Source organism: Salmo salar, chromosome ssa06 (assembly GCF_905237065.1).
Source record: "Salmo salar chromosome ssa06, Ssal_v3.1, whole genome shotgun sequence".
Classification (NCBI taxonomy): domain Eukaryota; kingdom Metazoa; phylum Chordata; class Actinopteri; order Salmoniformes; family Salmonidae; genus Salmo; species Salmo salar.
The window spans coordinates 9,748,717-9,763,615 of record NC_059447.1 but is presented as its reverse complement, the minus strand read 5'-3'; the positions used below and the strand labels follow the sequence as shown (position 1 = coordinate 9,763,615).

At 39.8% G+C, this 14,899-nt stretch overlaps 1 protein-coding gene across 1 annotated transcript in view; it reads left to right on the top strand.

Moving 5' to 3' along the window:
* The window catches only part of LOC106606278 (NACHT, LRR and PYD domains-containing protein 14), a 31,397-nt gene extending 17,725 nt beyond the window's left edge, over window positions 1–13,672 (top strand). Inside the window, exons 6-13 of the mRNA XM_045719716.1 lie at window positions 8–1,808; window positions 2,142–2,315; window positions 3,990–4,163; window positions 5,648–5,821; window positions 7,387–7,560; window positions 9,516–9,689; window positions 9,893–9,939; window positions 11,217–13,672. Of these exons, the coding sequence (XP_045575672.1) occupies window positions 8–1,808; window positions 2,142–2,315; window positions 3,990–4,163; window positions 5,648–5,821; window positions 7,387–7,560; window positions 9,516–9,689; window positions 9,893–9,939; window positions 11,217–11,794 (3,296 nt within the window). The 3' untranslated portion in view covers window positions 11,795–13,672. The remainder of the gene's footprint in view (window positions 1–7; window positions 1,809–2,141; window positions 2,316–3,989; window positions 4,164–5,647; window positions 5,822–7,386; window positions 7,561–9,515; window positions 9,690–9,892; window positions 9,940–11,216) is intronic.
* The last annotated feature ends 1,227 nt before the right edge of the window (window positions 13,673–14,899 follow it).

Genomic DNA, 14,899 nt, shown 5'->3' with positions numbered 1-14,899 from the left:
CTTGTAGTGGATGACAGCCTGCAGAGAGTTATAGTAAACCATAAAGACAGTCTGAAAAGGAGTTATGAATGTGTGATAGAAGGCATGGAAAAAGCAGGGAATCAAACTCCCCTCAACAGGATTTACACAGAGCTCTACATCACAGAAGGAGAGAGTGAAGGGGTTAACAATGAACATGAGGTGTGGCAGCTAGAGACAGCATCCAGGACACCAACCTCACATGACACAGCAATCCACTGCAATGACATATTTAAACCCTTACCTGGTCAAGAGAGAAGCATCAGAACTGTGCTGACCAAGGGCATCGCTGGCATCGGAAAAACAGTCTCTGTGCAGAAGTTCATCCTAGACTGGGCTGAAGGGAAGGCAAACCAAGATGTGGATATCATATTTCTGCTTCCTTTCCGGGAGGTGAACTTGATCAAAGATATCCAGTACAGTTTTCTCAGACTTTTAAATGTGTTCCACACAGAACTAGACATAGGCAATGCAAAGAAACTCACAGCCTGTAAAGCTATGTTTATCTTGGATGGTTTGGATGAAAGCAGATTTCCATTGGATTTCCAGCATGTTGAAATGGTGTCTGATGTCACACAGACATCGTCTGTAGATGTTCTGCTGACAAACCTCATCAAGGGAAATCTGCTTCCCTCTGCTCTCCTTTGGATAACTACTCGACCTGCAGCAGCCAATCAGATCCCTTCAGGGTGTGTTGACCAGGTGACAGAGGTACGAGGGTTCAATGACCCACAGAAGGAGGAGTACTTCAGGAAGCGATTCAGTGATGAGGACCTGGCCAGCAGAATCATCTCGCATATAAAGACATCAAGGAGCCTCCAAATTATGTGCCACATTCCAGTCTTCTGTTGGATTTCTGCAATAGTCCTTGAACACATATTGAGTATAGACAAGAGGAGAGAGATGCCCACGACTCTGACTGAGATGTCTATACACTTCCTGCTCATTCAGACCAGCCTGAAGAACCGGAAGTATCATGGAAGAGATGAGATGGATCAAGAGGAGCTCATGGAGTCAGATAAGGACATTCTTCTGAAGCTGGGGAAGCTGGCGTTTGAACATCTGGAGAAGGGTAATCTCATGTTCTATGAAGAAGACCTGAAAGAGTGTGGCATTGATGTCAAAGAAGCCTCAGTGTACTCAGGAGTGTGCACACAAATCTTCAAAGAAGAGTCTGTGTTATTTCAGAGAATGGTGTACTGCTTTATTCATCTGAGCATTCAGGAGTTTCTCTCAGCTGTTTACATGTACCATTGTTACACAACCAAGAACATGGATGAACTGAAGACCTTCCTCAAGAGAAAGTCTAGAGCTACGTCTGAAGAGCTAACCTTGCATGAGCTGCTGAAGAGTGCCGTGGATAAAGCCTTGGAGAGTAAGAATGGACACCTGGACCTTTTTGTCCGCTTCCTTCATGGCATGTCACTGGAGTCCAATCAGAAACTCCTACGAGGTCTGGTGGCACAGACAGAATGCAGTCCAGAGAGTGTCCAGAAAACAATCCGATCCCTTAAGGTGATGCAGAGGAAGAACATCTCCCCTGAGAGGTGCATCAATCTCTTCCACTGTCTGATAGAGATGAAAGACCATTCAGTACAAGAGGAAATCCAAGCGTTCTTGACGTCAGAGAAGAGATCCAAAAACCTCTCCCTTACTCAGTGTTCAGCGCTGGCCTACATGCTGCAGATATCAGAGGAGGTTCTGGATGTGTTTGACCTGAAGGAATACAAGACATCACAAGAGGGTCGTAGGAGACTGCTCCCAGCTGTGAGAGGCTGCAGGAAAGCCCTGTAAGTATTAATGTAAATATTGCACAACAAAAGAAATTGTAGTTACAGCAGCATTTTAATTGGCTGACTGGCTCTGTAAGTACTCATGTGACTATCCCTCAGACCAAACTTTACTGTACGTAGGAACAACAGTATTTTCATTGGCTGACTAAACCTTCTATCATCTGAAAACTCTTAAACTATAATACAAACTGATCAGAAAAAGGTATAACATTGAGCCATGTATGCACGGCGTACACATTATTAGTTCACGGCAAACAGTGGGAGCAAGGAAAGCTAAGTGTAACATTTTAATACAACCTGTCTGCCATTGTATTTCTTCTGTGTTGGCAGACTCACTGGCTGTAAACTCACAGACACATCCTGTGAAGTGTTGCTCTCAGTTTTCAGCTCAAACCCCTCACACCTGAGAGAGCTGGATCTGAGTAACAATGACCTGAAGGATTCAGGAGTGAAACTGCTCTCTGCTGGACTGGGGAATCCCAACTCTAAGCTGGAGACTCTGAGGTCCGTATTGCTGTATTTGGTCAACAAGTGATAACTGTTCACCAGATCCACATGTGTTTACCAGGCACACATAGTGCACACCATATGTGTTTAGACAGTGAAGCTTACAGTTTTAAATTTGGTGCTCCAGCATTTTGGATTTGAGATAGAATGTTTCATATTAGGCGACAGTACAGAATGTCACTTTTTATTTGAGGGTATTCATAAATATCTGTTTGACCGTTTAGAAATAAAAGCACTTCATGTATCTAGTTCTCCCATTTGAAGAAGTACTAAATATTTGGACAAAATAGTAGTAGTATTTGTAATCATGCCTGCAGTGATTACATCAATCTTGGGATTCTACAAACTTGTTGAGTGCGTTTGCCGCTTGTTTTGGTTGTGTTTTGGATGATATTTCCCAACAGCAACTGAATGGTGAATCATGCCCTGTCATTTTGGAGTCGCTTCACTTGTATTGTAAGTAAGAATAGAAGATGTTTCTGAACACTTCTATATTCATGTGGATGCTACCATGATTATGAATAATCATGAATGAATCGTGAATGATGATGAATGAGAAAGTTACTGAGGCACAAATATCATACCCCCTCTGTTATTGGTAATGGTGAGAGGTTAGCATGTTTTGTTGTAGCCTCTGTTATTGGTAATGGTGAGAGGTTAACATGTTTTGTTGTAGCCTCTGTTATTGGTAATGGTGAGAGGTTAGCATGTTTTGTTGTAGCCTCTGTTATTGGTAATGGTGAGAGGTTAGCTTGTTTTGTTGTAGCCTCTGTTATTGGTAATGGTGAGAGGTTAGCATGTTTTGTTGTAGCCTCTGTTATTGGTAATGGTGAGAGGTTAGCATGTTTTGTTGTAGCCTCTGTTATTGGTAATGGTGAGAGGTTAGCTTGTTTTGTTGTAGCCTCTGTTATCGGTAATGGTGAGAGGTTAGCATGTTTTGTTATAGCCTCTGTAACTTTCTTATTCATAGTTTCTCATGAGTGATTCATTATTTTTCTTAATCAGGGAATCATCATTATTCATTTAGTAGTGTTTAGAAACATGTTATCTACTCACTTAGAAGATTAATCCAGTCATAATCCACCATTCAGTTACTATTGGGAAAAACATAACCCCGAACACAACCAAAACAAACTGCAAATGCAACCAACGAGTTTAGGACCAAATATTAAAGTTTTGACTACTTTAAGACTTTATAGGTGAATTGGTCAGAATACTTATGACTTCTTCAAATGGGGGGACTAGATACATGAAGTGCTTTCATTTGTGAAACAGATATGTATGAAAATACCCTCAAATAAAAGGTGACATTATATACTGTCACCTCATATGAAACATTTGATCTCAAATTTAAAATGCTGGGGTATAGAGCCACATTTAAAATGTTAGTTTCACTGTCAAAATAGATATGGTGTGGACTGTATACTCAATACAATCTAAATCTGATACCTCGCTGTCTGTCTTTTGACTGATACTGCTTTTAAACTGGTCTGGTCAGTCTACTCAAAAAGTGATGATTTGATCATTTCTAATAATGATACATTAAGTTGTAAAAATATAAGTCAGGTTTCAGGACACTGATATATCTGAATATGTTGAAAAAAAATAGTGCCACTATTTTCACCACTAAAGAATAGCAGTGTGGTTTTAATATGATTTGACTCTTTGCAGGCTGTCAGGCTGTCAAGTCACAGAGGAAGGCTGTGCTTCTCTGGTCTCAGCTCTGAGGTCAAACCCCTCACACCTGAGAGAGCTGGACCTGAGTAACAATGACCTGAAGGATTCAGGAGTGGAGCATCTCTCTGCTGGACTGGGGAATCCCCACTGTAAACTGGAGACTCTGAGGTCAGTATTCCTGTAGTTGGTCAACAAGTGATAACTGTTCACCAGATCCACATGTGTTTACCAGGCACACATAGTCCACACCAAATGTGTTTAGACATTGAAGCTTACAGTTTTACGTTTGGAGCTATGCTCAGCATTTTGCATTTGTGATAGAATGTTTCATATTAGATGACCGTACAGAACGTCACCTTTAATTTGAAGGTATTCATACATACCTGTGTTACCATTTACAAATGAAAGCACTTCATGTATCCAGTCCCCCCGTTTGAAGAAATCATAAGTATTCTGACCAATTCACTTATATTGTATTAAAGTATTCAAAAGTTTAGTAATTGGTCCCATATTCTTTGCCTGCAGTGATTACATCAGTCTTGTGATTCTACAAAGTTGTTGAATGCACTAGCAGTTTGTTTTGGTTGTTTTGGGAGATGTTTTTCCCAATAGAAACTGAATGGTGAATAATGTCCTGTGTCATTTTGGAGTCACTTCACTTGTATTGTCAGTAAGAATAGAAGATGTTTCTGAACACTTCTACATTCATGTCGATACTTCATTAATTATGAATAATCATGAAAAATCGTGAATGATGTTGAATGTTACAGAGGTACAAAGATCATACTTCCCCACCCCCTCCAAAAAACAAGACAATGCTAACCTCTCACCATTACCAACAACAGGAGAGGTATGCATTGTTTTTTGGGGGGTGGGGGTGGAGTATGATCTTTGTGCCTCTGTAACTTTCTCATTCAACATCATTATCGATTTGTATTAATGATGGTGCCATCAGGATTAATTTATTAGTGTTTAGAAACATGTTATCTACTGACTTAGAAGATTAATCCAGTCATCATACACCATTTAATTACTATTGGGCAAAACATAACCCAAAACACAACCAAAACAAACTGCAAATTCAAGCAACGAGTTTGTGACCAAATACTAAACTTTTGACTACTTTAACACACTATAAGTGAATTGGTCAGAATACTTTTCACTTCTTCAAATGGGGGAACTAAATACATAAAGTGCTTTCATTTCTAAACGGTGAAACAGATATGTATGAAAATACCCTCAAATAAAAGGTGACATTATATACTGGCACATTATATTAAACATTTGATCTCAAATCCAAAATGCTGGTGTATAGAGCCACATTTAAAATGTTAGCTTCACTGTCAAAATAGATATGGTGTGGACTGTATATTCAATACAATCTAAATCTGATACCTCACTGTCTGTCTTTTGACTGATACTGCTTTTTAAACGGTTCTGGTCAGTCTACTCAAATATTTGTACTTTATATTTTTCTCTCTTCAAGCAATACTTTGATAATTTGTCATTTCTAAAAATGATACATTAATTTCTGAATAGATATGGCAGGTTTCAGGACACTGATATATCTGAATATGTTTAAATATACTGGAACTCGATTTTATCAGCCAAAGAATAGCAGTGTGGTTTTAATATGATTTGACTCTTTGCAGCCTGTCAGGCTGTCTAGTCACAGAGGAAGGCTGTGCTTCTCTGGTCTTAGCTCTGAAGTCAAACCCCTCACACCTGAGAGAGCTGGATCTGAGTAACAATGACCTGAAGGATTCAGGAGTGAAGCTGCTCTCTGCTGGACTGGGGAATCCCCACTGTAAACTGGAGACTCTGAGGTCAGTATCCCTGTAGTTGGTAAACAAGTGATAACTGTTCACCAGATCCACATGTGTTTACCAGGCACACATAGTCCACACCAAATGTGTTTGGACAGTGAAACTTACAGTTTTAATTTTGGTGCTATGCTCCAGCATTTTGGATTTGAGATAAAATGTTTCATATTAGGCTACAGTACAGAATGTCACCTTTTATTTGAAGGTATTCACACATATATATTTTACAGTTTAGAAATGAAAGCACTTTATGTATGTAGTTCTCCCATTTGAAAAAATTGTAATTATTTAGACAAATTAATTTAGTCAAAAGTTTAGTGCTTGATCCAGTATTCTTTGCCTGCGGTGATTACATCAAGCTTGTGATTCTACAAACTTGTTGAATGCATTTGCAGTTTGTTTTGGTTGTGTTTTATTATGTTTTTCCCAATAGTAACCGAATAGTGAATAATGTACTGTTATTTTGGAGTCACTTCACTTGCGTTGTAAGTAAAAATAGAAGATGTTTCTGAACACTTCTACAAACATGTGTATACTACCTTAATTATGAATGAATCGTGAATGATGATGAATGAGAAAGTTAGAGGCAGAAATATCATATTCCCACCCCCCCAAAAATGCCAACCTCACCTGTTATTGGTAATGGTGAGAGGTTAGCATGTTTTGTTGTAGCCTCTGTAATTGGTAATGGTGAGAGGTTAGCATGTTTTGTTGTAGCCTCTGTTATTGGTAATGGTGAGAGGTTAGCATGTTTTGTTGTAGCCTCTGTTATTGGTAATGGTGAGAGGTTAGCATGTTTTGTTGTAGCCTCTGTAACTTTCTCAGTCATTATTATTCATGATTCATTCATGCTTTTCTTAATCATGGCATCAATATTAATTTAGTAGTGTTTAGAAACATGTTATCTACTCACTTAGAAAGAAGATTAATCCGGTCATCATCCACCATTCAGTTACTATTGGGAAAAACATAACTCAAAACACAACCAAAACAAACTGCAAATGCAAGCAACGAGTTTGGGACCAAATACTAAAGTTTTGAATACTTTAAGACATTATAAGTGAATTGGTCAGAATACTTATGACTTCTTCAAATAGGAGGAATAGATACATAAAGTGCTTTCATTTCTAAACAGTGAAACAGATATGTATGAAAATACCCTTAAATAAAAGGTGACATTATATACTGTCACCTCATATGAAACATTTGATCTGAAATCTAAAATGCTGGAGTAGAGAGCCACATTTAAAATGTTAGCTTTACTGTCAACATAGATATGGTGTGGACTGTATACTCAATACAATCTAAATCTGATACCTCACTGTCTGTCTTTTCACTGATACTGTTTTTTAAACTGGCCTGGTCAGTCTACTAAAATATTTGTACTATACATTTTTCATTCCTCAAGCAATAGATTGATTATATCTAATAATGATATATTAATTTATGAATAGATATGTCAGGTTTCAGGACACTGATAAATCTGAATATGTTGGAAAAATATACTGCCACTATTTTCACCACTAAAGAATAACAGTGTGGTTTTAATATGATTTGACTCTTTGCAGGCTGTCAGGCTGTCAAGTCACAGAGGAAGGCTGTGCTTCTCTGGTCTCAACTCTGAAGTCAAACCCCTCACACCTGAGAGAGCTGGATCTGAGTAACAATGACCTGAAAGATTCAGGAGTGAAGCTGCTCTCTGCTGTACTTGGGATTCCCCACTGTAAACTGGAGACTCTGAGGTCAGTATTCCTGTAGTTGGTCAACAAGTGATAACTGTTCACCAGATCCACATGTGTTTACCAGGCACACATAGTCCACACCATATGTGTTTGGACAGTGAAGCTTACAGTTTTAAATTTGGTGCTCCAGCATTTTGGATTTAAGATAGAATGTTTCATATTAGGCGACAGTACAGAATGTCACCTTTTTATTTGAGGGTATTCATACAATCACAACATGGCCAAAAGTATGTGGACACCCCTTCAAATTTGTGGATTCAGCTTTTTCAGCTGCTCTCGTCAACTGTAAGAGCTGTCATTGTGAAGTGGAAATGTGTAGGAGCAACAAGACTCAGCCGCGAAGTGGTAGGCCACACAACCTCACAGAACAGGACTGCTGAGTTCTGAAGCACGTAGCGCGTACAAATTGTCTGTCCTCGGTTGCAACACTCACTATCGAGTTCCAAACTGCCTCTGGAAGCAACGTCAGCACAATAACTGTTTGTCTTGAGCCACACACAAGCCTAAGATCACCATGCGCAATGCCAAGCGTCGGCTGGAGTAGTTTGAAGCTCGCCGCCATTGGACTCTGGAGCATTGGAAACGCGTTCTCTGTATGATGAAGGTAGCTTAGTTGTTAGAGTGTTGGGCTAATAAACGAAAGGTTGCTGGATCGAATCCCCAAGCTGTCAAGGTAAAAATCTGTCGTTCTGCCCCTGAACAAGGCAGTTAACAAACTGTTCCCTGGTAGGCTGTCATTGTAAATAAGAATTTGTTCTTAACTGACTTGCCTATTTATATAAAGGTTAAATAAAAAATTTAAATTAATCTGACATTCTACTAATCTGTAGTTTGGTGGAAGAGGAATAATGGTCTGGGACTGTTTTCGTGGTTCGGGCTAGGCCCCTTAGTTCCAGTGAAGGCAAATCTTCTACAGCATACAATGACATTCTACACAATTCTGTGCTTCCAACTTTGTGGCAACAGTTTGGGGAAGGCCCTTTCCTGTTTCAGCATGACAATGCCCAGTGCACAAAGCGAGGTCCATGCAGAACAGGTTTGCTGAGATCGTTGTGGAAGAACTTGACTGGGCTGCACAGACCCCTGACATCAACCCCATCGAACACCTTTGGGATGAATTGGAACGCCGACTGCGAGCCAGGTCTAATCTCCCAACATCAGTGCCCGACCTCACTAATACTCTTACGGCTGAATGGAAGCAAGTCCTTGCAGTAAAGTTCCAACATCTAGTGGAAAGCCTTCCCAGAAGAGTGGAGGCTGTTATAGCAGCAAAGGGGGGACCAACTCCATATTAATGCCATTGATTTTGGAATATATAATGTTCGACAAGAGCAGGTGTCCACATACTTATGGCAATGTAATGTATCTGTGTTACTGTTCAGAAATGAAAGCACTTGATGTATCTAGTTCTTCCATTTGAATAAGTCTTAATAATTTGGGCATATTCACTTATACTGTATTAAAGTAGTCATAAGTTAATTATTTGGTCCCATATTCCTTACTCACAAGGATTACATCAAGCTTGTGATTCTACAAATTGATGAATGCATTTGCAGTTTGTTTTGGTTGTGTTGTGGATGATGTTTTTCCCAATAGAAACTGAATGGTGAATAATGTCCTGTCATTTAATTTAAAATGTTAGCTTCACTGTCAAACTAGATAGGGTGTGGACTCAACACAATGTAAATCTGATACCTCTCTGTCTGTCTTTTTACTGATACTGCTTTTTAAAATGGTCTGGTCAGTCTACTCAAATATTTGTACTATACATTTTTCTCTCAACAAGCAATACTTCAATATTTTGTCATTTCTAACAATGATACATTCATTTATGAATAGATATGGCAGGTTTCAGGACACTGATCTATCTGAAAATGTAGAAAAAATATACTGCCACTCCATTTTCACCACCAAAGAAAAGCAGTGTGATTTTAATATGATTTTACTCTTTGCAGCCTATCAGGCTGTTTAGTCACAGAGGAAGGCTGTGCTTCTCTGGTCTCAGCTCTGAGGTCAAACCCCTCACACCTGAGAGAGCTGGACCTGAGCTACAATCACCCAGGAGACTCAGGAGTCAGACTGCTCTCTGCTGAACTGGAGGATCCACACTGCAGACTGGAGAAACTCAAGTATGTTGAGGGTTTATGTCAATGTTCACATCAGACATGTTTGAGTCATCAGGCTAGTTAAGACAAACATTCTTACCACCTCTTGGACAAAGTTATATGCTGACTGTGTGTGTATGTGTTCGTGTGTGTATGTGCACGTGTGTGAATGCTTGAGTTCACGTGTATCACTCAATGACTGTCTGTTCTTCTGCTTACCGCTACAGTGTGGAACATGGTGGAGAGAACACAATGAAACCTGGGCCTAGAAAATGTGAGTATTGACTACTGTGAAGAATATGACCAAGCATAAGTCTTAATTCAAGTTAAGTCAAAGTCAAAGACCACCATCATAACTTACTTGGTCATATTAAATATCAGCTGTAGTTCTACAGAAGCAGAAATCAGGGACACCAAAGTTTAGAAAGAGTTGCTTTGACAATGTGTGTGTATATGTGTGGCGTGTTCGTGTTACTTTAGAAATGTGTGTGTGTGTGTTCATGTGTACAAGTGCGTGTGTGTCCAGTGTGTGTGTGTGTGTGTGTTCGTGTATGCATACAGGTGTTTGTGTGTGTCCAGTGTGTGTGTGTGTGTGTGTGTGTGTGTGTGTGTGTGTGTGTGTGTGTGTGTGTGTGTGTGTGTGTGTGTGTGTGTGTTCATGCATGCATACAGGTGTGTGTGTGTGTGTGTCACGTCCTGACCAGTAATAAGGGTTATTTGTTATTGTAGTTTGGTCAGGACGTGGCAGGGGGTATTTGTTTTATGTGGTTCGGGGTGGTTGGTTGTTTAGAACGGTGTTTGATTTATTATTTCCGGGTTTGGGCACTGTTCTATGTTAGTGTATTTCTATGTTCTGTCTAGTCTAGTCTATTTCTATGTTTAGTTTATTGGGGTTGGACCTTCAATTGGAAGCAGCTGGTTATCGTTGCTTCTGATTGAAAGTCCTATAATTAGGAGTTTGTTTTCATGGGTTTTTATGGGAGATTGTGCTGTCTATAGCTTTGTGCCTGTCCTAGTGACATGACAGTGTCTGACAGAGAGTTACAGTCCTAGTGACATTACAGTGTCTGACAGAGAGTTACAGTCCTAGTGACATGACAGTGTCTGACAGAGAGTTACAGTCCTAGTGACATTACAGTGTCTGACAGAGAGTTACAGTCCTAGTGACATTACAGGTAATATAAAACACAATTATTCCCATTAATTACACACACACTGTCACCGGCATGGTATTCGGCATTGTGTTTTTTTTTGGTGTACGTATTTATTTTGGTTCTCCTTCTTTGCCAATTTAATAAAAGAAGATGAGTGCACATATTCCCGCTGCGTTTTGGTCCTCGCCTTACGACAACTGTGACAGTGTGTGTGTAATTAATGGGAATAATTGTGTTTTATATTACCATACAGTATAACATATGATCATTCAACAAGTCTCAAATTACCTTAACTTTTCCTTTTGATACCGAGAAACATGAAATGAATTAGTGAAAATGAGTTAACATTCTACTGTGAATGATGATTTCTAATATTGTGTCTGGTTTCATCCATCAGATGGCTGTGATCTCACACTGGACCCAAACACAGTAAACAGACTCCTCTCTCTGTCTGAGGAGAACAGAAAGGTGACATGTAGGGGAGAGAAGCAGCCGTATCCTAATCACCCAGAGAGATTTCAGGACCATAAACAGGTGCTGTGTAGAGAGGGTCTGACTGGGCGCTGTTACTGGGAGGTAGAGTGGAGTGGGAGAGGGGAGGCAGAGTGGAGTGGGAGTATGGCTCTTATAGGAGTGACATATAAAGAAATCAGCAGGAGAGGATGGCGCAATGACTGTGATATTGGATACAATGACAAGTCCTGGAGTCTGAATTGCTCTGGCAACAGTTACTCTGCCTGGCACAATAATAATCACACTATCATAGACGTCCCCTCCTCCAGCTCCTACAGAGTAGGAGTGTATCTGGACTGGCCAGCCGGCACTCTGTCCTTCTACAGAGTCTCCTCTGACACACTGACCCACCTGTACACATTCCACACCACATTCACTGAGCCCCTCTACCCAGGGTTTTATGTTTGGTATGACACCTCAGTGTCCCTGTGTCAGGTGGTCCCTGTGTCAAACACAACATGATGTTTCACTCTAATCCTGGTCATGTTCAGTAAGACACACTGGAGCAACAATGTAGAATATCTCTCTAGTCATGTTCAGTAAGACAAGCTGGAGCAACAATGTAGAATATCTCTCTAGTCGTGTTCAGTAAGACACACTGGAGCAACAATGTAGAATATCTCTCTAGTCATGTTCAGTAAGACAAGCTGGAGCAACAATGTAGAATATCTCTCTAGTCATGTTCAGTAAGACACACTGGGGCAACAATGTAGAATATCTCTCTAGTCATGTTCAGTAAGACACACAGGGGCAACAATGTAGAATATCTCTCTAGTCATGTTCAGTAAGACACACAGGGGCAACAATGTAGAATATCTCTCTAGTGTGTAAACATATGATTGTACATATTCATGAATAAACACCATTGAACTTGTCAGACATTGTTAACTAGAGTCATTTATTAATAGAATGAATCACAACACTGTCTTGTAAAACCTGGTTTCATTTACAAATCACTGATCTTGTTGTTATTGGGCTTCTTGGTGTTTGTAAATATTGTCTGTAAAATGTTTATTTGTCTAATTCTTGACACAACAATCTTGTTTCTGTATAAACTCAATTCCACTGAATGAAATGTACATGTGACAGATTTGACCACTAAAGGTTCATCAACCAGATGAAAGAAGAGAGGTGTAAATGTTTTAATATTGATCAGAATATGACAGTACAGTAAATAGAGTACAGTAATAGGGGTTGTGTTCAGTACATAGAAAAGGGTCTTATTCAGTTGAAAAGGAAGATTTTATGATCATACACACAGATCTTAACTGTGTAAAATGTCACCTTCAATGGGGTCGTAGCTGTATCTTAGTAGTGTGTTTTTAGGGAATCTCCTTTCTTTGTCATCCCTGGTACAACACCCCCTGTGTGGTCAGAAACATTCAGGAGAAATGGAAAGAGATCCTGTGATGTGACTTACTCTTTTGGACGTTAACAAAGCAACACTACATCTTAACTCCTCCACATTTACTGGATTGGTTCAACAGGACAGAAGAGAACCTCCCCCAACATTTCATCTTTTTCTCATCAGGACCAGAAAGACAGAAACACCTCTCAGGCATTTTTTTTTAATGTCTGTTAGGTACTGGTTGTCAACAATGACGACTCCTGCTGAAATACACACCCTTGTTACGTTGCAGCAAGCAGCTTCAGGAAGTGATACTGTGTATTCAGTATTCACATTATAATATCCACTATTCTGTCATTATAATATATTTTATTCTGTCATTATAATATCTATTAATCTGTCATTATAATATCCACTATGCTGTCATTATAATAGTCACTATTCTGTCCAGATAACAGGAGATAACCATTGGACTGGAGGAATCTAACTAGAAACTTGGCATCTGATTGTTTTTCCAAGTTGTTTGTCATGCAACAGCATCAATCTATATTTTGTGAAAATAATAGTTGTTCTATTCACAGCTTGTCAGTGCATATTTAAAGTCTGTGGTCAATGCAGACAAGCACAAACAAACTGGGACCAGGCTGAACTCATGGATGAACTCAAAACATCTGGGTCACATGATAAAAGATTTTTAGATTACACTTTGAACACGAGCCATATAAAGCCACAGAGAGATCAAGCCATTAAGGAGGAGTATTTATAGTGTGGAGTCAGTAAATGAAGTATGGAGTCTATGGAGACAATGGCGACTCGTCATTCAGGGCAGAGCCCAACCTGTTTTCAGCCCCACCTGTTTAGCAAAACAAAAACAAAAATGCTTTGGTTGTTGCCTTTCTTGCATGTAATTTTGACATTATTGGTGTCACATATCAGTTTGCAAACAGTGTTAAAAATATATAATTGAGTTAATAAAGCTAAATACAACATGGTCTTTTTTGTTTTCTTGAGTAAGTGCTTTCTGTGGTGTCAACCAGCAGAAAATACAGAGTGTAGGGGTTGGTAATGTTCTCTAGTTGCGCCGTGATTGGCTCGAATATTCAAGGGGTTTGGCACAGCAGGAGCCCTTGCATAAACTGCATCGTTAACAGGTCTGAGATCTTGAACAATACGCCAATCACCTGAGGCTTTTCGGACAGGATGAATAGGGGTATTACAGGGAGAGTCGATACAAGGCACAATAGCTCCTCTTTCTACCAATGAACAGGGGTAATCCTCTTGACAGCTTCCTGAATTAGGGGATACTGAGTTCTGCTTGGTCTGTGTGTTCCTTTAGGTGTGACAGTAAGTGGTTCAACCCCCCTCATTCACCCAATGTCATACTTATCTTTAGCCCATAGAGAGTCCGGGAGACCAATCAACAAGGGTGACTCATTCTCCACAGAAATCATCTGTTTAGTTGGTTTAGTGCTACACTTCATTGAACATGTACAGCCCAAAAAATTGAACACAATAAGTATGTATGCTGGGGGAGAATTTAGACCCATCCACTCTGAATTCCCAGTCAGTGACCTGCAAGACAGACTTCAACCAAATACCAGTATCCTCCCAAGCAACATCATCTGTTTTAGCTACTGATACATGAGGCACCCTGTAAATACATACAACAAAGCCTGCTCTTTAGTCAATTTAACACTTAAAGCGCAAAATTGGCGCCCACTATACATGTCACTGCAAAGTAAGCTTTCTTGGGGTATGGTTCCTGTCAGCTAATTTTGTTCATAATCTAAATCTCTTGTCAATGGTGAGAAATGTGCAGTGCAATGTAAGCCAGTCTGTGACATAAAACTGCCTTTCTGTGAGCAGTTGAGAAAATGTTGTCAGTAGGGTCATAATGTGACCCATCAATATCCTGTACGTCCCACGCATAGTACCAATCACATGTTGAGACCGTGTCGGACAACATCATGCGATGACATGTCTCCTGAGGCTGTACAACAGTGAGACCTTTTCCTTTACAAAGAATATTAATTCCCAATTTACAGAGAAGATATCTTCCTGACAAATTTACAGGACAACATGCAGAAAGAATTAATAGATGGTTTATGCATGTGTTGTCAACTTTAACAGGTAGGGGCATCGTGAGCAACTCTTTCATAGTCACTCCCGAGGCTCCTACATTGGTAACTGATTCATTTGACATGGGAGGTTTGGACATT